Here is a 20,212-nt window from a genome sequence, read left to right as displayed (position 1 = left end):
CCGCATATCTCATTACATGGTATCAAAGCCACTCGGTTCTTAGAGGAAGAAGTGTGGTACGTATACTTTTCATCTACTGTCTCCCTTCTTCTCACTTCTTGGTGGCATTATGGAAGCAAAAAATGATCTATCCTTCAAACTCAATGAAAAGAATTACATGATGTGGGCATCGGCAATGGAGAACAACCTTAAAGGCAAGAAACTTTGGGGGTATGTTATGGGTTCTATTCAGAGTTGTCAATCGAGGAAGCGGGAGCGGGAAGCGGGAAGCGAGGCACTTCTAAAATTTTAGGAAGCAGGAGGCGCGGGACGACTTAGGAGCGAACCGGGAAGCGACCTAGGAAGCATCTCGGAAGCGATCTAAGAAGCGAAGAAGGAAGCGACATAGGATTCAAATGAGAAGCGAAAGGAAAGCGAATAAGAATCGAAAGAGAAGCAAAAATATAATTATATATTTTTATTTTATCACATACATTTTAAACACTTCTTCTTTCTTTATCTTTTGCCAAAAGAAAAATCTCGTCTTACTTTTTATGTTATATTTCATATTCCTTCAAATTTAAAGTGAAATTTCCCAAGATTATTCACAAACTTGTAATGTCCAAAGACTAATATAAGTGACTATGCTTTAAACAAAGGAAAAGAACAAACCTACTTGTAGCAAGTTGGCTTGTGTGTGAGTTTGTGACTGATGTAGGAAAAAGAAAAGAGAAAAAAACATTCTACTGCTAACCACAAGCAAAAGGCAAGATCATGATTGCAACAACTATACATCATCATCAAGTTGTATTTTCGCAATATCATGAGTCCGCTTTCTTCTGTGTACATAGATTATTCACATTATTATGTGATTGTATTCTTCTAAAGGTGAAATTGATGATCAAAGAACACGTAATCAGATGGAATCAAAGATGAACAATGTCACAAATTCAAGAAAGATCAGTGCAAGACTTGTTTTAGTGATGGTGATGAAAAAAGCTACAGACATCTCAGTTCACGAGCATAAGATCCATCTCAGTTCAATCATTATTTGAGAGCATGTGCTAGCAGGTTTTTTTTATGGCATCTCAGCCCAAGGTAGCAGCATGTGGGAAACGAATGACAGCTACAGCCATGGCAACAAGATTCCTCGTAGGACCAACTGTGATGGCAATCTCCTCCACAATTGTGGGGTTGAGAAAATCATTATTAAAGATTTCTATTGTACATGTGAGTGATGAGTTGTGGAGCCTGATTTAGAGTTTTTGCCCTTGCAGTTAAGGGGGTCCAAAGTAGCCTTGTCAATCGATAAAGCTACTGCAAGATCAACACATTTGATCCATTTTATCATCATCCACTTCACAAAGCAAGTATAAGCATTCACGTCCATGAACACAAATGGAAGCATGTGCAAAGTCAGCAGACACACATTTCCATATGTCTAATTGCCTACGCATGCACATGTGTGAGAGAGAGGGTGAGAGAAGAGATAGAGAGAGAGTGAGCGTACCTGAAAGGATTAATCGCTGGAATTTTTTGAGGTCGCCGATGTTAGAAAGTGACTTGGAATACATTGGGTTCAATAATGAACCCATACTTATGCACGTGGAGTGCAAATATACCCATTAAAGGGAAACAACATAAGCACATAATGTGCTAACACATAAAACCCATAAAAAGAGAAAAATATGACGTAAAGTCATAAGTTGCATATCATTGGAGAATAATGGAGAAGGGGTAAAAACCCCATTACAATGGAGCATAAGCTCCCTCAAGAATACCAAATACAAAGGGGAAATTCCCTATTTATAAGCATGAAAAGGGACCACCTTGGGGGCTCCCAAAGGGGACGTTGGAGAGCCCCCAACTGTCACATTTGTGACCGTTGGGGGCTCCCAACGTCACTTTTGGGAGGCCCCCAATATGGTACGAAATCCAAAAATATAAAAAACAAAAAAATAAAAATAAAACAAAAATTACAATGCATATTCCAATTGGAATATGCGTAAAATGCTAATTTACAAGAATACCCTTGAGGGTATTTTAGGAAGATAAAATATATATATTTATATATATAGAGAGAGATATGTATACATATATATATATATGTATACGTATCTTTATATATATATATATAAATATATATATGTACATTTAAGGATCAACATATTTTAACAGCCGAAACTCGGAGGTCGTCGAAAACTCGAGAGAGAGAGAGAGAGGGAGGAGTCGGATGATACGTGAAAAAGCAAAACCCTAAGCCCCTTTCGGTTTTGTTTTTTCACGGGTTCTATAAAATACCCATTTTACCCTTAGTAAGAAACAGATTCACGTGTTAAATTTTTTTTTTAAAGGGCAAATTTGTCTTTCCAAATTAAGCATCTGAAACACATCCCCTTTTAAAGGGGGACATGTCTTCTTTTATTGGGGTACGCATCCCCTTTTAAAGGGAAACATGTACACCTTTAAAGGGGAACGCGTACCACTTTAAAGGGGGACGTGCTTCCTCAATTGAATATGCGCTTCCCCACGCGTTTCGGAAGTGCCGCATTTCACGCTTCTGAAACGCGTCTCGGGGAAGTGCACTTCCCCTATACCAAAGGTGTTTTTGGTAACTCTGGTTCTATTCCAGAACCTAAATTGGATCTCACAAAGAACGAAGGTGGACAAGAAAAGGCTCTTGAGGGAGATGCTCGCCTCAAAGCCATTGAAAATCATCAAAAGGAAGTAGAAGATTGAGAAAGCAATCACGCAAAAAATCCTTGCTTGGTTCATGAACAACGTCGAACTCAAGGTATGTGCTAATATAGCTAAATTTCGTTGGGCCAATGAGGCTTGGTTTTTTATGAAGGGTGAGTATACCCAAAAGGATCTTATAAGAGCATATTTTTTGCAAGAAAAAATTAAAACCATCAAACAAGGTGATTCAAGTATTCAAGACTACTATAGTGCTTTAAACTCACTATGGGATGAGTTGGCTCTTTTAGAGCCAAAATGGGTTGCTATAGAAGATGTCGAACTAAGACAAAAGCAAATGGAACAAGATCGATTGTTCCAATTCTTATTTGAGCTACGTCCCGAATTTGAGCAAGTGAGGTCATCACTTCTCCATAGATCCATCTTTCCTCCTATAGAGGATGCTATTGCCGAAATCACTCAAGAAGAAACAAGGCTTGGCATGAGTAAGAATGTTAATGAAGTGTTTGCTGTTTCCAAACCCAGCAATAATGTAAAAACCTACAAGCCCCCCACTTTGGTAAACAAGGAAACTACAATGGAGGAAGAAAAATGATTGTATGTCATCATTGTTATGAGCCGGGTCACATTAAACCCGTTTGCCCAAAGCTCAATGAAACTTTCAAGCCTAAGGTAACCTCTCTTGAAGAATCTACCACCAAAGAAGGTGAAGGCAAGAATGGTGACCTCAAAGAGACCCTTGGTCAAATATCCATGGCTTTTCAACAAATCCTTAAAGCTACTTCCTCCACATCTGGTGCGGTCATTGCATCTACATCATCACCAAGTACGTACTCTTGGATCTTAGACTCCAGAGCATCTTTTCATATGACCCCTTATGAAAATGTTTTAATCTATGTTTGCACCAATTCAAAAGGCTCTTATGTTTCTACGACCGATGAAACTTTTTTGAAAATTTCTAGTATTGGAACTCTAAACTCCAAAAATTCTCAAAATCTTTTTGTTCAAAAGTTAGAGTTGTTCCAAAATTAAATTTAAACCTTTTTTTGGTCTCCCAAATTGCCGACCATGGATGTGAAATATCTTTCTCATCTAATGGTTGCTTTGTGCAGGATCTCCGGTTCAGGAAGCGGATTGGGCAAGGCCATAGGAAGGGGGACATTTACTATATGGATCATCTAAACCTTCCTATAAATTATTTTTGTTCTTATGTCCAAGAGAAAAGTATTGAAACTTGACATAAAAGGCTTGGTCATCCAAGCTATTCAAAAATGTATCTTTTTCCATTTGGAAACAATTTTAGAAGGAAAAAGACATTAATTGCAAAGATTTTATTTTTGAAAAAATGAAGTCTATTCATTTTCCAACTAGAACATTTATTTCTTCAAGACCCTTTGAATTGGTGCACTCGAATGTTTGGGGTCTATCTCCGGTCATGTCTAAAGGGGGTTACTCTTACTATGTCACTTTCATTGATGACTTTACTCGGATATGTTTGGATCTATTTTCTTAGTCATAAATCGGAAGTGTTTTCCTTCTTTAAAAAATTTCATATAAAAATTCAAAACCAATTTCAAAGTAATATATCTACTTTGAAAACCGGTTCCGGTGGTGAATACTTGTCTAATGAATTCCAAAATTATTTAACATAAAATAGAATTTGTCATAAAAAATCATGCCCTAAAACTTCACAACAAAATGAACTAGCAGAAAGAAAGCATAAGCATATTATAGAAACCGCTAGAACATTGCTAGTTTCTAGAAATATTCTGAAAAAATTTTGGGCCGAAGTCGTCCTAACCTCAACATACCTAATCAATAGAATGTCTTCGTCAAAATTAAAGAATGTCTCTCCTTATGAAAAACTTTTTAAATTCTCACCCGATTTCAATCGCCTTCGCATCTTTGATTCTAAATGCTTTGTTCTCTTGCATAAGAGAGATAAGTTGTCTCCAAAGGCAATTGAATGTGTTTTTCTAGGTTACGGGGAAAATAAAAAAGGCTATAGGTGTTTTGATTTCAAAAATGACAAGCTTTATGTTTCAAAAGATGTAACTTTCTTAGAAGATGAGAATGGTTTTAGAAAAATTGAAAAATCACATGAAATTGATTATATGTTTTTACATGATCTTATTGATGACATAAATGATGATTCTATGGATCATCTTGAAAATATAGAGGACACTTGTGAAGTGTCCGATTTTGATGTGTCACCACCAAGTGATGGTACTAATAATGAAAATATTAATGTTTACACCCGAAGAGATCAAGAAAAGCCTATTAGTGCCCTAGAGAAATTCTCTCAAATTTTCGAATCTTTAGAAGAGCCCCCCATTAGGCGCTCTTCTAGAGAATCAATACCACCTAATAGGTTTGTATCCTATGAGTCTTTAGCACCCAATTATTGGGGCATGTTTAACAACTTTACATTCATATTATGAACCCGCTCATTATAATCAAGCTAAGACTCTACCACATTGGGTTGAAGCAATGAAAATAAAATTAGATGCGCTAAAAAAGGCTAATACCTGGGAAATAGTCAAACTCCCTCCACATAAAAAAACCTATTGGATGCCGTTGGGTCTTTAAAGTTAAAACTAAAAGCGATGGTTACCTAAAAATATATAAAGCTAGGTTAGTAGCAAAGAATATGAAATTGACTATGAGGAAACATTCGCTCCTGTAGCCCGAATGACTAGTGTTAGAACTCTAATAGTTGTCGCATCAACCAAAAAATGGCCTATATATCAACTCGATGTGAAAAATGCATTTTTAAATGAGAATTTAAATGAAGAAGTATATATGGATCCACCACCCGGAATTAATATTGGACAAGGTCAAACCCTTAAACTTTTAAAAGTCTTGTATGGTCTTAAACAATCCCCCAAGGCTTGGTATGATCATTTTAGTGATATCATGGTTAAATTAGGATTTCATTCCTGTTATACTGACACTACTCTCTTTGTTAAAAGTGCAGGTACTAGTATTGTTATCTTATTACTTTATTTTGATGACATGATTATCACTGGGAATGATCAAAATAGTATTGTTGATGTTAAAACCATGTTAAAAAATAATTTTGACATGTCTGATTTAGGCTTTATTAGATATTTTCTTGGCATTGAAGTCGCATATTCTCCTCGAAGATATATTTTGTTGCAGATGAAGCTTGCTGCAAATATATGTACTAAGTCTGGCATTTCAGATGATAAAAAGGTAGAGACTCCAGAGGTCATTAATGCCATATTAAGGTTGGAAGACGGGATTCTTCTGAAAGATCTCACACCCTACAGACAGCTCATTAGATCTCTCACTTACCTAACCATCACCAGACCAGACATCGCTCATGTGGTTCACTCTGCAAGCCAATTTCAGCATGCTCCTACAACTGTGCATGAGTTCTTTTCTTTAATTTTGAACATTGAGGCCTATAGTGCCCCGGTTCATGACAGTGATGACAAATCACTTTTCTTTTATCAAACTCGCCATTTTGCCTCCCAAAATGAGGTGGCATGTAAGTGCGAGTATGATTCCCAGGCCTAGACATAGCTAGGACAGAATCATCATCAACTTTAGAGGAACCTTTCCGGAGACGATTTTCCTCCATTGTTGATTCTTCAATAGTTTCAACAATGGACAAAATTTTTCCCCGGTGAAGAAGGGCCGATTTGGTGGTTTCAAATTTCGGCCTTAATCCAGTTATAAACTGATAAAAGTGTTCAGCATCTAGTTGCTTTTGACGAAGCTCGATGTCTTTGACACAATGCCACTTTGGTTCTAAGAGAGAAAGTTCTTCCCAAAGTTCCGACAATCCATTGTAGTATTCACGAATCGTTTTATCTCCTTAGGTCATTATTCGAACCTTTTCTTGGAGGTTGCACACATGTGCAATATCTTTAAGAGAATACATATTTTTAAGGTATTCTCATGCCTTATCGGCATGATCAAACTTGGCAAGACTTGAGCACTTTTTAATGTCAGCGCTATTGATAAGCCATGACATTATTTTTGCATGAGTCATTTTCCACTCCTTCCATTTTTTCTGATAAGAGGCTAGGGCCTTGATTTTCTCCTCTTCCGATAGAGGAACTTCTTTATCTCCCTCTTTTCTTTTTTGGTAAGAGATAGTTTAGGTTCCGACTCAGAACCATCCACAATCCCCCAAAGACCTTTTTCCCATATATGGTGCTTCATGATTGAAGCCCATGTTACATAGTTCGTATCACTTAGTTTCATGAGAATGATGGTGACTTTATCATTGTCATCCATCGATTACAAAGGAAGAGAAGGAATAGGGATAGAATAGAAGAACAATAAAAGAACGAAAAAGAAAGAGATACAAGATGTAGAAACTCTTCCAATGAAGTGATAAAACACTTCTCTTCAAGTGGCGAAATACATTTGCAAAGGGCACGGAAACTGAGGCAGCTTTTCTACAAGATCTAATATTCCTGTAGCTCTGATATCATGTAATGAAATGGTGGTGGTCCACGATCGCCCTTGGAATACTCAAAGGAAGTGTCTAAAAGACACTTTAAGCAAAGCCCTTAAAAAGGGTAAAATAGGAACAACACACACAAATAAATAATTTTATTTATGTAAAGGGATGCTTGAAAAGCATTACAAGAAGTATCTTTACAAGAGGGGGTTGTACCCCTATTTATACAAGAGCAAAGGGGAGAGCTCATAAGGAGCTCTCCCTTCTAGTCGTTGGACTAGTCCAATGACTAGACAGTTTGGTTAAGTTCCAGTTGGAACTTAACCAAACTATATTATCTAGTTCAATATGAACTAGATAATATATATTACATAAAAAATGAAAGAAAAATAAAAATAAAAAATAGAAATATATATATATATAATAATATTATTATAATATTATTATATATATGTTACATTTTAACACCCCCCCCCTTCTTATTTCCTGCTTGCAACATCTTTTAACGGAGAGATATAATCGTGTCGGGTCGACCCGACCGATTTATTAAACGGGTTAACTGTGTCGGGTCGGGTTACCCGTTTAATAAATGGGTCGTGTACGTGTTTGCCACATCCGACCCGTTTAATAAACGGTTCGAGTTCGTGTTGAGGTGTTCTGACCCGCCAATCCAACCCGCCGACCCAACACGATTGCCACCCCTACATATGAGCATCGTGCTCCGGATCATCCGATGCATCAAAACACCATAAATAAAGGGCTATTTCTATCCTCATCTTCTTCCTTAAAGCTTCTTGCTTATACTGATGCAGATTGGGGAGGTAACCCTAATGATAGAATCTCAACTACCGGTTTTTTTTGTCTTTTTAGGACATTCCTTAATTGCCTGAAGATGCAAAAAGCAACATAAAGTCTCGCTCTCTTCTACTAAAGATGAATACCAGGCTATGGCAACCACAACAATGAAATTAGTTTGGCTTCGCAGTCTTCTCAAATACATGGGGGTTGATATTGTTGGAGCTTCAAAGTTATGTTGTGACAACAAGAGTGTCATCTATATTGCAAGCAATCACAACTTCCATGTGCGCACCAAACATATTGAGATGGACTGTCATTATGTTTGGGATGAATATTTACGAGGAACTATTACTCTTTCATGTCACTTCAGAATATCAGTTGACGGACTTCTACACTAAAGCCCTTCATCGCTTCATGTTTCTTCTTGGGAAACTTTTCGTCATCTTCCCGTAAAGTTTGAGGGGGCGTATAAAATATGTATATATATACACCTGATAGGGGTATTTATGTCTTTTCACATAGTTGTTTTATAAAACAACTATATTTCTTTTAAATTAGGTTTTCTTAATTCTTTTTATTTTTTATTTTCTTTTCTTATTTTTGTAAAAGCCAAAAAGGGGCCCCACCATAGAGTCGTTGGGCCCCCCAACGATCACAAATGTGGTCGTTGGGGGCTCCCAACGACTCCATGGGAGCCCTCTTTTGGGCTCTTCTTTTGAGGCTCTTGGCCCTCCTTTTTACCTTGATTCTTTGTATAAATAAGGGTGACCTCCTTTGTATATTTTCATGCTTGAGAGCTCTCTCTCTCTCTCTTTCAATAAAGAGACTTCTATATTTTTGCCTATCTCAAGGCTTGAGTATGTGTTGTCCCTTTGTGGACTTGGCTATTGTCTCTTTTGTTTGTCCATTGTAGGACATTGCAAGTGCTTATAGCACTCTTTGTATTTCCGCATATCTCATTACAAATGACACTTCACGCCTACAAACGAATAATATGGACTTATTAGGTGAATGACATTATGCCTACTTAGATATTATTGTAAAGCATGTACTTTCCTGTAGAATAAATCTATGTGAAACTGTTAACGTATTGTGACATATGAATTGCACAGGCATATATAAATTATGGCACTTGAATATGTTTTAATATCCTGAGTTAATTGGAATTAGTATATACCTACTAGATTATCACAAGTCTGACCCTTTTTATGGGCAGATAATTGCAGGTGAAGAAATACGATATAGCTGCGGAGCGGATGCGAGATGTTGGGGCACTGACAACGAGCCAATCATTTTTTTTTCGGGACAATGAATTCAAACACATGATATCGTCTTGGGTTTTTAATATTTTAAATGATACATCGTTCTTTTGAATGAAAGTATTTTATTTATGTCATGTTATCCCTTTTTGAATTCAGTATAATCATTTTTTAGTGTAACGTAACTCGCCTGAGGTTTTGAATCCTGTTTTAAAATGTTTCCGTTGACGATTTTAATAAAGAAAAAAAAGTTTTTAATTTTCAAGCATTTTTCAAGGGTTAAAAATCTCAGGGGCGTTGCAAAACATGTGGAGGAGTCCGCCCTTGACGTGATCTGTGAATCAAACTTCAGTTTCATGGCCTGGAGCAGATTCTTCACCAAATCATGCTCAGATAGAATGAATACCTATGTTTTGTAAACAGAAGCAAAGTTTTATGAAAGTTCTGCTGTACAGGATAATGAGACATATCCAATGCATGGTTAGCCTCCCATCTAAGGTTTGAGCAGTAAAAGATAAAATCTCAAACATGCCCTATGCATAAGAAGAAATAAGTGAGCCTAAAGGCCTTGCACATATGCAATTGATTTATCAAGTAAACACAATCACAATCACATGAAAAAACACAACAGGAACATAGATGTCTAACATAGTCAAAGGATATTTTTGCATGCACCTGCATAGCACCTAGATGCAAAGTATTTACAGCTTACCTATATTAACAAGGGTGAGCCCTATTTTTGATTGATAAATAGCACGCATGGACAATATAATTTTGCTGTCAATGAGTTCTTCAACAAGTCTTTTTGTCCTCCGGTCAAAAACCTGAATGCAAATTTGTAAGAGAGAAAAGAGAAATGAAATAAGTCCCTATATATGTATAAAGAGGTACCTCTGTTGGTTTGTGAGAGAGAGAGAGAGAGAGGAGCTGGTAGGCATGAACCAACACACACACACACACACACACACACACACACACACACATAAATATATATATATATATATATATATATATATATATATATATATATGCATGTTTTCCTCTCTCTCTCTCTCTCTCTCTCTCTCTATATATATATATATATATATATATATATAGATAGATAGATAGATATAGATATATAGGGGTAATGTTTGCTACCCTTGCAGGTAAGGAACCTCTAATTGGAACTCATAGGGGGGGGTTGATTTGACCAAATCTGACCCCATGGAGGTGTCCAGCATGGTCAAAATAGTAGGAAATGACCCTTTGTCTTTTTTCGGTGTAAAGATATGATTTTTGGAAGGTTGAAAAATGGCACATGGTACACCATTGATTTTGTGCATGTCCCAAGTGCACTGGTTATACCTGTTAAAATGTACCTATTATATATGTATATATATATACATATATATATATATATAAATTCTGTTTATTACATCAATACCCGATAGGGGTATTTTTGTAATTTCACAGTTGTTTTAGAAAACAATTATTTTTTCTTTTTTGAACAAATGTAATTTTTATTTTTTATTTTTTTTCATTTCTTTTTTATTATTTTTGAGGACCTAAAGGGGCTCCAACATAGAAGTCGTTGGAGCCCCCAACGGTCACAAATGTGACCGTTGGGGGCTCCCAACGACTCTATGGGAGCCCCCTTTTGGCTCTCCTTTTGAGGCCCTTTGGCCCTCCTTTTTCCTCCTCCTTCTCTTGTATAAATAGGGGTGATCCCCTTGTGTATTCTTATCTTGGAGAGCTCCTCTCTCTTTTCAATAAGAGGCTTTGTATATTGTTGCCTTCTTAAAGGCTTGTGCTTGTATTGTCCCTTCGTGGACTTGTGATATTTTCTCTTTTATTCATTGTTGTATGTGCTTGCATGCACTCTTTATATTTCCGCAATATCTCATTACATGGTATCAGAGCCACTCGATTCTTGAAGGAAAGGTGTGGTTCGTGTATCTCTTATTTTGGTGGACATCTTCTCACTTCTTGGCAACATCATGGAGACAAAGATTGATCTTTCTTTCAAACTCAATGGAAAGAACTATATGATGTGGGCATCGGCAATGGAGAATAATCTCAAAAGGAAGAAGCTTTGGGGTTATGTCATGGGGACCGTTCCGGAACCTAAGCTTATGCTCACAAAAATGGAAGAAGATCAAGAAAAAACTCTTGAGGGAGATGCTCGTCTCAAGGCCATTGAAAATCATCAAAAGGAAGTAGAAGATTGGGAAAGCAATCACGCAAAAATCCTTGCGTGGTTTATGAACAATGTGGAGCTTAAGGTATGTGCTAATATAGCTAAATTTCGTAGAGCCAATGAGGCTTGGTCCTTTATGAGGGGTATGTATACCCAAAAGGATCTTGCAAGAGCATACTTCTTGCAAGAAAAAGTTAGAACCACCAAGCAAGGTGATTCTAGCATTCAAGACTACTATAGTGCCCTTAACCCACTATGGGATGAATTGGCTCTTTTAGAGCCAAAGTGGGTTTCTATGAAAGATGTTGATTTAAGACAAAAACAAATGGAACAAGAGCGATTGTTTCAATTTCTTTTTGGGCTACGCTCCGAATTTGAGCAAGTGAGATTCCCACTTCTCCATAGATCTATTTTTCCTCCTATTGAGGATGCTATTGCCGAAATCACTCAAGAGGAGACAAGGCTTGGCATGAGTAAGCATGTTGATGAAGTCCTTGCCGTATCCAAACCGGGTAACAATGTTAGAACCTATAAGCCTCCTCATTTTGGGAAACAAGGGAACTTCAATGGAGGAAGAAAAATGATTGTTTGTCATTATTGCAATGAGCCGGGTCACATTAGACCCGTTTGTCCAAAGCTTATGGGAGCCTTCAAGCCTAAAGTAGCCTCTCTTGAAGAAACCACCTCCAAAGAAGATGAAGGCAAAAACAATGACATTAAAGAAACTCTTGGACAAATATCTATGGCTCTCCAACAAATGCTTAAATTTTCTTCCTCCACATCGGGTGCGGCCATTGCTTCAACATCATCACCCGGTACGTATTCTTGGATCCTTGATTCTGGAGCTTCTTTTCATATGACCCCTCATGAGAATGCACTTAGTGATGTTTGCATCAATTCAAAGGACTCTTGTGTCTCAACGGCCGATGGAACCTTTTTGAAAATTTCAAGTATTGGCTCTTTTAAAGATTCTCAAAATTTTTGTGTTCCAAAAGTAAGAGTCGTTCCCAAATTAAATTTAAACCTTTTTTCGGTTTCTCAAATTGCCGACCATGGATGTGAAATATCTTTCTCATCTAATGGTTGCTTTGTGCAGGATCTCCGGTCCGGGAAGCGGATTGGGCAAGGCCATAGAAAGGGAGACCTCTATTATATGGACCATCTTGATCTCCCTACAAACTTTTTTTGTTCTTATGTCCAAGAAAAAAATATGGAAACTTGGCATAAAAGACTTGGTCATCCAAGTTATTCCAAAATGTATCTCTTTCCTTTTGGAAACAAATTTTGTAAGGAAAAAGAAATTAATTGCAAAGATTGCATTTTTGGAAAAATGAAGTCTATTCCTTTTCCAACTAGATCTTTTTTCTCATCAAGGCCTTTTGAATTGGTGCATTCGGATGTTTGGGGTCCTTCTCCGGTTATGTCTAAAGGGGGTTATTCATATTATGTTACGTTTATTGATGACTTTACTCGGTATGTTTGGATTTATTTCCTTAGTCATAAGTCGGAAGTATTTACTTTCTTTAAAGATTTTCATAAAAAGGTTCAAAATCAATTTCAAAGTAACATATCTATTTTAAGATCCGATTCCGGTGGTGAATACTTATCTCACGAATTCCAAAACTATTTAAACCAAAATGGCATTTGTCATCAAAAGTCATGTCCTACGACTCCTCAACAAAATGGCCTAGCGGAAAGGAAACATAGGCACATTATAGAAACCGCTAGAACATTGCTTGTGTCTAGAAATATTCCAAAAAAAAATTGGGCGGAAGCCGTTCTTACCTCAACCTATCTAATCAATAGAATGCCCTCTTCTAAGTTAAAAAATGCTTCTCCCTATGAGAAACTCTTTAAGTTTTCACCCGATTTTAATTGACTTCGTATTTTTGGTTGCAAATGTTTTGTCCTACTACATAAAAGGGATAAGTTATCTCCCAAAGCAATTGAATGTGTATTTTTTGGATATGGTGAAAATCAAAAAGGGTATAGATGTTATGATTTTAAGAATGATAAACTATATGTTTCAAAAGATGTAACATTTCTCGAAGAAGAAAACGGTTTTGATAAAATAGAAGAAACAAATGAAATCGATTATGTATTCTTATATGATCTTATTGATGACATACAAGAAGATTCTCTTGAAAACATAGATGACACTCACGAGGTATCCCCTCTTGACATAACACTCTCAAATGATAGTAATTCAAATACAAATGTTCATGATAGCAATGCCAATATAAATGTTTACTCAAGAAGAAATCAAGAAAAAACTATTAGTGCCCTCGAAAAATACTCTCAAATTTCCGAATCCATTGAGGAACCACAAGTTAGGCATTCTTCTAGAATATCAATACCCCCAAATAGGTTTGTCTCCTATGACTCTTTAACTCCCAACTATCGGGCATGTTTGATAACTCTACACTCTTATTTTGAACCAACTCACTATAATCAAGCTAAATCTATACCTCATTGGGTTGAAGCAATGCAAGTTGAACTAAATGCTTTAAAAAAGGCCAATACTTGGGAAGTAGTTGATCTACCCTAACACAAAAAACCTATTGGTTGCCGTTGGGTCTTCAAAGTTAAAACTAAAAGCGATGGCTCTTTGGAACGATATAAAGCAAGATTGGTTGCTAAGGGATACTCCCAAGAATATGGTATTGATTACGAAGAAACATTCGCCCCCGTAGCTCGTATGACAAGTGTCAGAACCTTAATAGCTGTCGCATCAACCAAAAAATGGCCTATTTATCAACTTGACGTAAAAAATGCTTTTTTAAATGGAAGTTTAAGTGAAGAAGTTTATATGGATCCACCACCCAGAATAAATATTAAGCAAGGTCAAACACTTCGGCTTTTAAAGGCATTATATGGTCTTAAACAAGCTCCTAAGGCTTGGTATGATCGTTTTAGTGATATCATGATAAAATTAGGATTTCATTCTTGTTATACTGACACTGCGCTTTTTGTTAAAAATGCAGGTTCTAGTATTGTAATTTTGTTGCTTTATGTTGATGATATGATTATCACTGGAAATGATCAAAGTAGTATTATTAATGTTAAAAATATGTTAAAAGATAATTTTGATATGTCTGATTTAGGTTTTCTCAGATATTTTCTTGGAATTGAGGTTGCATATTCTCCTAGAGGATATATTTTGTCACAGATGAAGCTTGCTGCAGATATATGTTCTAAGTCTGGGATTTCTGATGATAAGAAGGTAGAGACTCCCGAGGTTATTAATGCCAAGTTGCGGTTAGAGGATGGGGTTCTTATGGAAGATCCTACACGGTACAGACAACTCATTGGGTCTCTTACATATTTAACCATCACCAGACCAGATATCACTCATGCGGTTCACTCAGTCAGTCAATTTCAGCATGCTCCTACAACCGTGCATATGAGTGCGGTTCTCCGAATCATCCGCTACATTCGGAATACCATCAATAAAGGGCTATTTCTATCCTCCTCTTCCCCTTTGAATCTTCTTGCTTATACTGATGCAGATTGGGGAGGTAATCCCAATGATCGAGTCTCAACTACTGGTTTTTGTGTCTTTTTAGGGGACTCATTGATTGCCTGGCGATGCAAGAAGCAGCAAAAAGTTTCACTATCATCCACTGAAGCTGAGTACCGGGCAATGGCAACCACAACAATGGAACTTGTATGGCTTCGCAGTTTGCTTAAAGATATGGGAGTTGATATTACTGAAGCCTCAAAGCTGTGCTGTGACAATAAGAGTGCTATCTATATTGCCAGCAATCATACCTTTCATGAACGTACGAAACATATCGAAATGGATTGCCACTATGTTCGTGACGAATTTTTACGAGGAACTATTGCTCTGCCATATGTCACTTCAGAATATCAGTTGGCAGACTTCTTCACTAAAGCTCTTCCGGCTCCTCGGTTCATGTTTCTTCTCGGCAAACTTTTCGTCCTTCCCCCGTAAAGTTTGAGGGGGGTGTTAAAATGTATCTATTATATATGTATATATATACATATATATATATATATATAAATTCTGTTTATTACATCAATACCCGATAGGGGTATTTTTGTAATTTCACAGTTGTTTTAGAAAACAATTATTTTTTCTTTTTTGAACAAATGTAATTTTTATTTTTTATTTTTTTTCATTTCTTTTTTATTATTTTTGAGGACCTAAAGGGGCTCCAACATAGAAGTCGTTGGAGCCCCCAACGGTCACAAATGTGACCGTTGGGGGCTCCCAACGACTCTATGGGAGCCCCCTTTTGGCTCTCCTTTTGAGGCCCTTTGGCCCTCCTTTTTCCTCTTCCTTCTCTTGTATAAATAGGGGTGATCCCCTTGTGTATTCTTATCTTGGAGAGCTCCTCTCTCTTTTCAATAAGAGGCTTTGTATATTGTTGCCTTCTTAAAGGCTTGTGCTTGTATTGTCCCTTCGTGGACTTGTGATATTTTCTCTTTTATTCATTGTTGTATGTGCTTGCATGCACTCTTTATATTTCCGCAATATCTCATTACAATACCCACTACTTTTCACCAATCCAACTGTACAGATATGTCCAGTGTGGTCCATTTGTTAGGAAGCAATCCTTGGCTCATGCTTTATTCGATGAAAAAGTACGATTTTGTAAAGTTTGAAACTTAAAAATTGGCACATGGTACACCATTGATTTTGTGCATGTCCCAAGTGCACTGGTTATACCCACTACTTTTCACCAATCCAACTGTACAGATATGTCCAGTGTGGTCCATTTGTTAGGAAGCAATCCTTGGCTCATGCTTTATTCGATGAAAAAGTACGATTTTGTAAAGTTTGAAACTTAAAAATTTGTGGGCGATTGATTTTTCAACCCTTAAAAAAACATGCCTATGCATCGAAGTTGAACGATCCATAAGCCGGTCACCACTAATTTGATCATGTAGAACACATCTGTATGGTCAGAATTTAATAAAAAAATAAAAACAAGATCAAAATGGGCATGAACATTGTGCTCACAGATAAATCCATGCACCTCTCTCTCTCTCTCTCTCTCTCTCTCTCTCTCTCTCTCTCTCTATATATATATATATATATATATATATATATATATATATGTGTGTGTGTGTGTGTGTGTGTGTGTGTGTGTGTGGTGGGTGAGGGGAATGATTTGCTACAATCGTTTGTACATACACTGTAACAAACCCTTTTTCTATTTTTCTTGTTTTTTGCTAAATCTGACCCCGTAGATACGAATTTACATGGTCTGTTTTATGAGGAATGATATTTGGATTGTTGGGTAACTATGTGTGAGGATTTTCTTGGCGATCCAAAACCAATGGCAAAAAACGCTTCAGAATTTCTCAACTCATAAAAACACAATTTTTCATTGAAAAAAAATGACCCAAGGGTCAATTCCTGACAAATCAACCATGCTGAACACATCAATGATGTCAGATTGAATCAAAATGACTTGCGTCATGAGATCCCAATTAGATTATATGTGTGTATATAGCATGAATGCCTTAGAATATTTAAACATTTATTTAATCAAATGGTGTATAAAAAAGTCATGCTTACCAGAATGTGTGAAGCACTTGAACCAGATTTTAGGCCAATGTCATAAGATGAAATGTGTGCCCATTCACTTAGTTTAAACATCCACCTGGATAATACAAATATGTAATTAGAAAATACTTGAACAAAAAAAGGTGCACACATCTCATGCACACGAAGCTTATACAACTATATAATCAAATTTAAGTATATAGGAAGACAAATTAAGCTGCAGATATTGAAAAACAGAACATAGAACTACCTTACTAAAACATGGGTGTGTGTTTCTTACCCATATGAAGCTTGTTTATCAGTAAGAAATCCACCAGTCATAACCTGATTTCCAGTTCCCTCATCGAAACATAACGTCAAGTGAATAATATCATTTAGTCTATCAAGGGTACCCAGAGTCTCACCACAAACAGGGCAGCTATTGATAAGTGAATCCCTGCAACAGTTACATCTAAATAACATCAATATTTTTACACTTGCACTGCATGTGAATTCAATTCACAACAGAAGAAGTTATTGGCATATAAAGAAAGCTTTCATGTGTCACCCCATGATTGCATTTTAGTACAAATTACATGTAAATAAATGTCTACACCATAGACAAAGCAATCATACTAAAAGAAATGCAATTTAAAAACCTTGACACAAAAACCATAAATTTGCATGGATTGAAGTTGCAACACAAATATAGTTGATGCTGAATACCATTTTTGTGCACCTCTTATCACCCACAATATGATATATTTTCTCATGACCTTAATTCAAGCATGACAGCCAACCAGTATTCTCAGCTTTTTGCAGTTCCTACATGATTTGCATCATGATCATTTTGCACCTTTAAAGAATCACTTTTGGCAGCATTTTTTCAAAATTGTAGTGGCAGTAACCAAGATAATCTAAGTCCCTAAACATAATCTAAAAGAAAATGAGGTATCTTTATAATGTAATGAAGGAAAAACTCCAGAATCTTCCAAATCTGAGGGCCATTACATAAAAAGATCATGGCCGTGAACTTCTTGTCAAGAACAAATTCTTTATTTCAATAAACATCAAATGAACCAAAATAATAATACATTCTGGGAGTTGATACTTGTACAAACCACCTGTAGAAAAGATTCTGCAGTTCTAAACTTTCAAAATTAGTTGGTACCAACAGGATTTCTCTTCTTTAGGGTCAAAAACTCAACATAACTTGGATCTTGCAGGCCTATAGATGACTCACATGTTAATTCAAGTCTTGTAAAGTGGAACCAAGGACTGGATTAAGTTCAAGTCAGATTTATAAATACAAACCCCAATTTTGGTATGATAATGCCAAACCTGTTCATAGGGGTAGCTTGAACCTGTCCCCCACCCAACTTACATATACTAACTGACTATGATGCTGCCTCCAAGCCCATCAATGCCTCACATTCTGGAGATCTAACATGTGTATCCCAATAATAAAAAGATTCACAAAAGTGGGAGACTAATGCATGGTTTCTGTAAAGATCTTTTAAATGTTAAACCCTGTTGCAGTTGTTGCTTTCAATTGTCAATTTCAGCACAATCAGACTTAACAAGTAGAAAAAGAAAGCACATTTAAAGATCAAATAAGTTACGAGAATTTCACTTTCTAGTCAGACTACAAGCATATTAACAACATAAACACAAACTAATGCGGAGGATAAGAAGTATTTTATCTGGACACTAAGGCAGGCATCAGTGTCAGACACAGGAACAAATCAAACATGTCAAACTTTGAAAAATTAGTTATGTAGACATGGAAACACACACACATATATACATACAAGAGTGTGAAATATAAGGATGGTTACTGACCCTCTTTTTATAGTAAAAAAAAAGAAAAGCAGGAGAGAAAAAAAGGTATGACAAAAGAGAGGAAAAAGATTGAGACAAAAGATAAAAAGAGAAATAATGTCGTACATACTCAATTAGAAGTTCAAGTAACGTTCTTGTCATGACATGAAGTTTGATGTATGAGAGAGAGAAAAGGAATCAAGAATAGAGAACACATTGTAATTCTTCCTCAACATAAGCACAATGTATCAAAAGAATAAAGAACGAATTTACATGACTGTAATGCATAATGTAAACAACTCCTCCATCATGAACCTAAAGTATAATTCTTCCTCAACATTTTGTTATCTAGAACTAAATAAAAAAGCGATTGCAAAATGTAAATTAAGTTACACTTCACTGATACTTCACCCTTCATTTAAGACTAACTTTACTAGCGAAATTAAAAGGGACATAAGAAAAAAACATTACATTTCCTGTTCGATAGCTAAAAGGTCTGCCAACTCATCAATGCTAACTACACCATCACCATTACGGTCTGCTTGCTTGAAAAGTTCCTTTGTCTGGATCACAATGTGGACATGAGTTGCTATCATGACATGAACAATGAGGGCCATATAATTTGTTTTGTAAAATTTAAGTCGAAGCATTGTGGGACAATTGATTGTTACAGCTTTAAACTTATTGAGGATCTGAAGACCTCATTTAAAAACTGAGCATTTGACATGGCAGGTGGGGATTAGACATGAACGCCTCAGAAACCCAGAGATTCAGAGCCACTTTAGGATCCCAATTTTGGCTGTAACAAATCCAGCCTTTGATGGAACTTTGGGTTTTGACTAGGTCCCACCAAGAATGGTGCTGGGCTTCATAACTGCAGTAATAAAATGTATAACAACAGCACACTCACCTTTTTTGTTGCCACTTCATTACCAAATGCAAGGACTAAATCAGAAAACTCTTTAAAAGATAGTTGTCCATCATCATTGTCATCCTGCATATATTGGCACAATGTAAAGAAGGATAAGTTATTTTAAACAGAACAACACACACACACGCACACATGATCACCATCTATAATGCATAAGATCATGATTTATTGAGTACATGCCTTGCCTGAATGAGAAAGAACTAGCACAATACTTAAACCAAACCTTCATTCACACAGATAGAGATCATATATTATATGACATGATTTTGACAGGACATACATAAATAACATGTGTGTAAAAATGCAACATAGAACATGCATGTGCTCACACACACACAAGTTTAGTGAAAAAAGGGCATTAAAATGACAACCTACCAGCGTGATATATGCACATGAACACACCCTCACATGCACGCAAATTTAGTGGGAAAAGGACATTACGGTTATAGGCTACCATGTATTTTGTGGAAAATGATCATTAAATGACAGGCTACCAGTATGACATCTCTTGCATGTCTTCATTACAGTAGGTTTTCCTATCAAATCACATTTGACTTCTCAAGTTGGTCTTGTAGTTAAACTCTCAATTCTTTCT

The 20,212-nt window shown here is 36.4% G+C and overlaps 1 protein-coding gene across 1 annotated transcript in view; it reads right to left on the bottom strand.

The window, feature by feature from the left end:
• Positions 1-20,212, bottom strand: part of LOC149848322 (phosphatidylserine decarboxylase proenzyme 3-like) — a 227,461-nt gene that overhangs the window by 124,118 nt on the left and 83,131 nt on the right. The window contains exons 8-12 of the mRNA XM_089990766.1: positions 19,597-19,680; positions 19,158-19,249; positions 17,167-17,322; positions 16,899-16,983; positions 9,884-9,995 (exon numbers count right to left, since the gene is read on the bottom strand). Of these exons, the coding sequence (XP_089846892.1) occupies positions 9,884-9,995; positions 16,899-16,983; positions 17,167-17,322; positions 19,158-19,249; positions 19,597-19,680 (529 nt within the window). The remainder of the gene's footprint in view (positions 1-9,883; positions 9,996-16,898; positions 16,984-17,166; positions 17,323-19,157; positions 19,250-19,596; positions 19,681-20,212) is intronic.

Source organism: Nuphar pumila, chromosome 1, assembly GCF_984573655.1.
Source record: "Nuphar pumila chromosome 1, dmNupPumi1.hap1.1, whole genome shotgun sequence".
In the NCBI taxonomy this organism is placed as follows: Eukaryota; Viridiplantae; Streptophyta; class Magnoliopsida; order Nymphaeales; family Nymphaeaceae; genus Nuphar; species Nuphar pumila.
The sequence above is the reverse complement of the archived record's forward strand: the minus strand, read 5'-3'. Positions and strand labels throughout refer to the sequence as shown.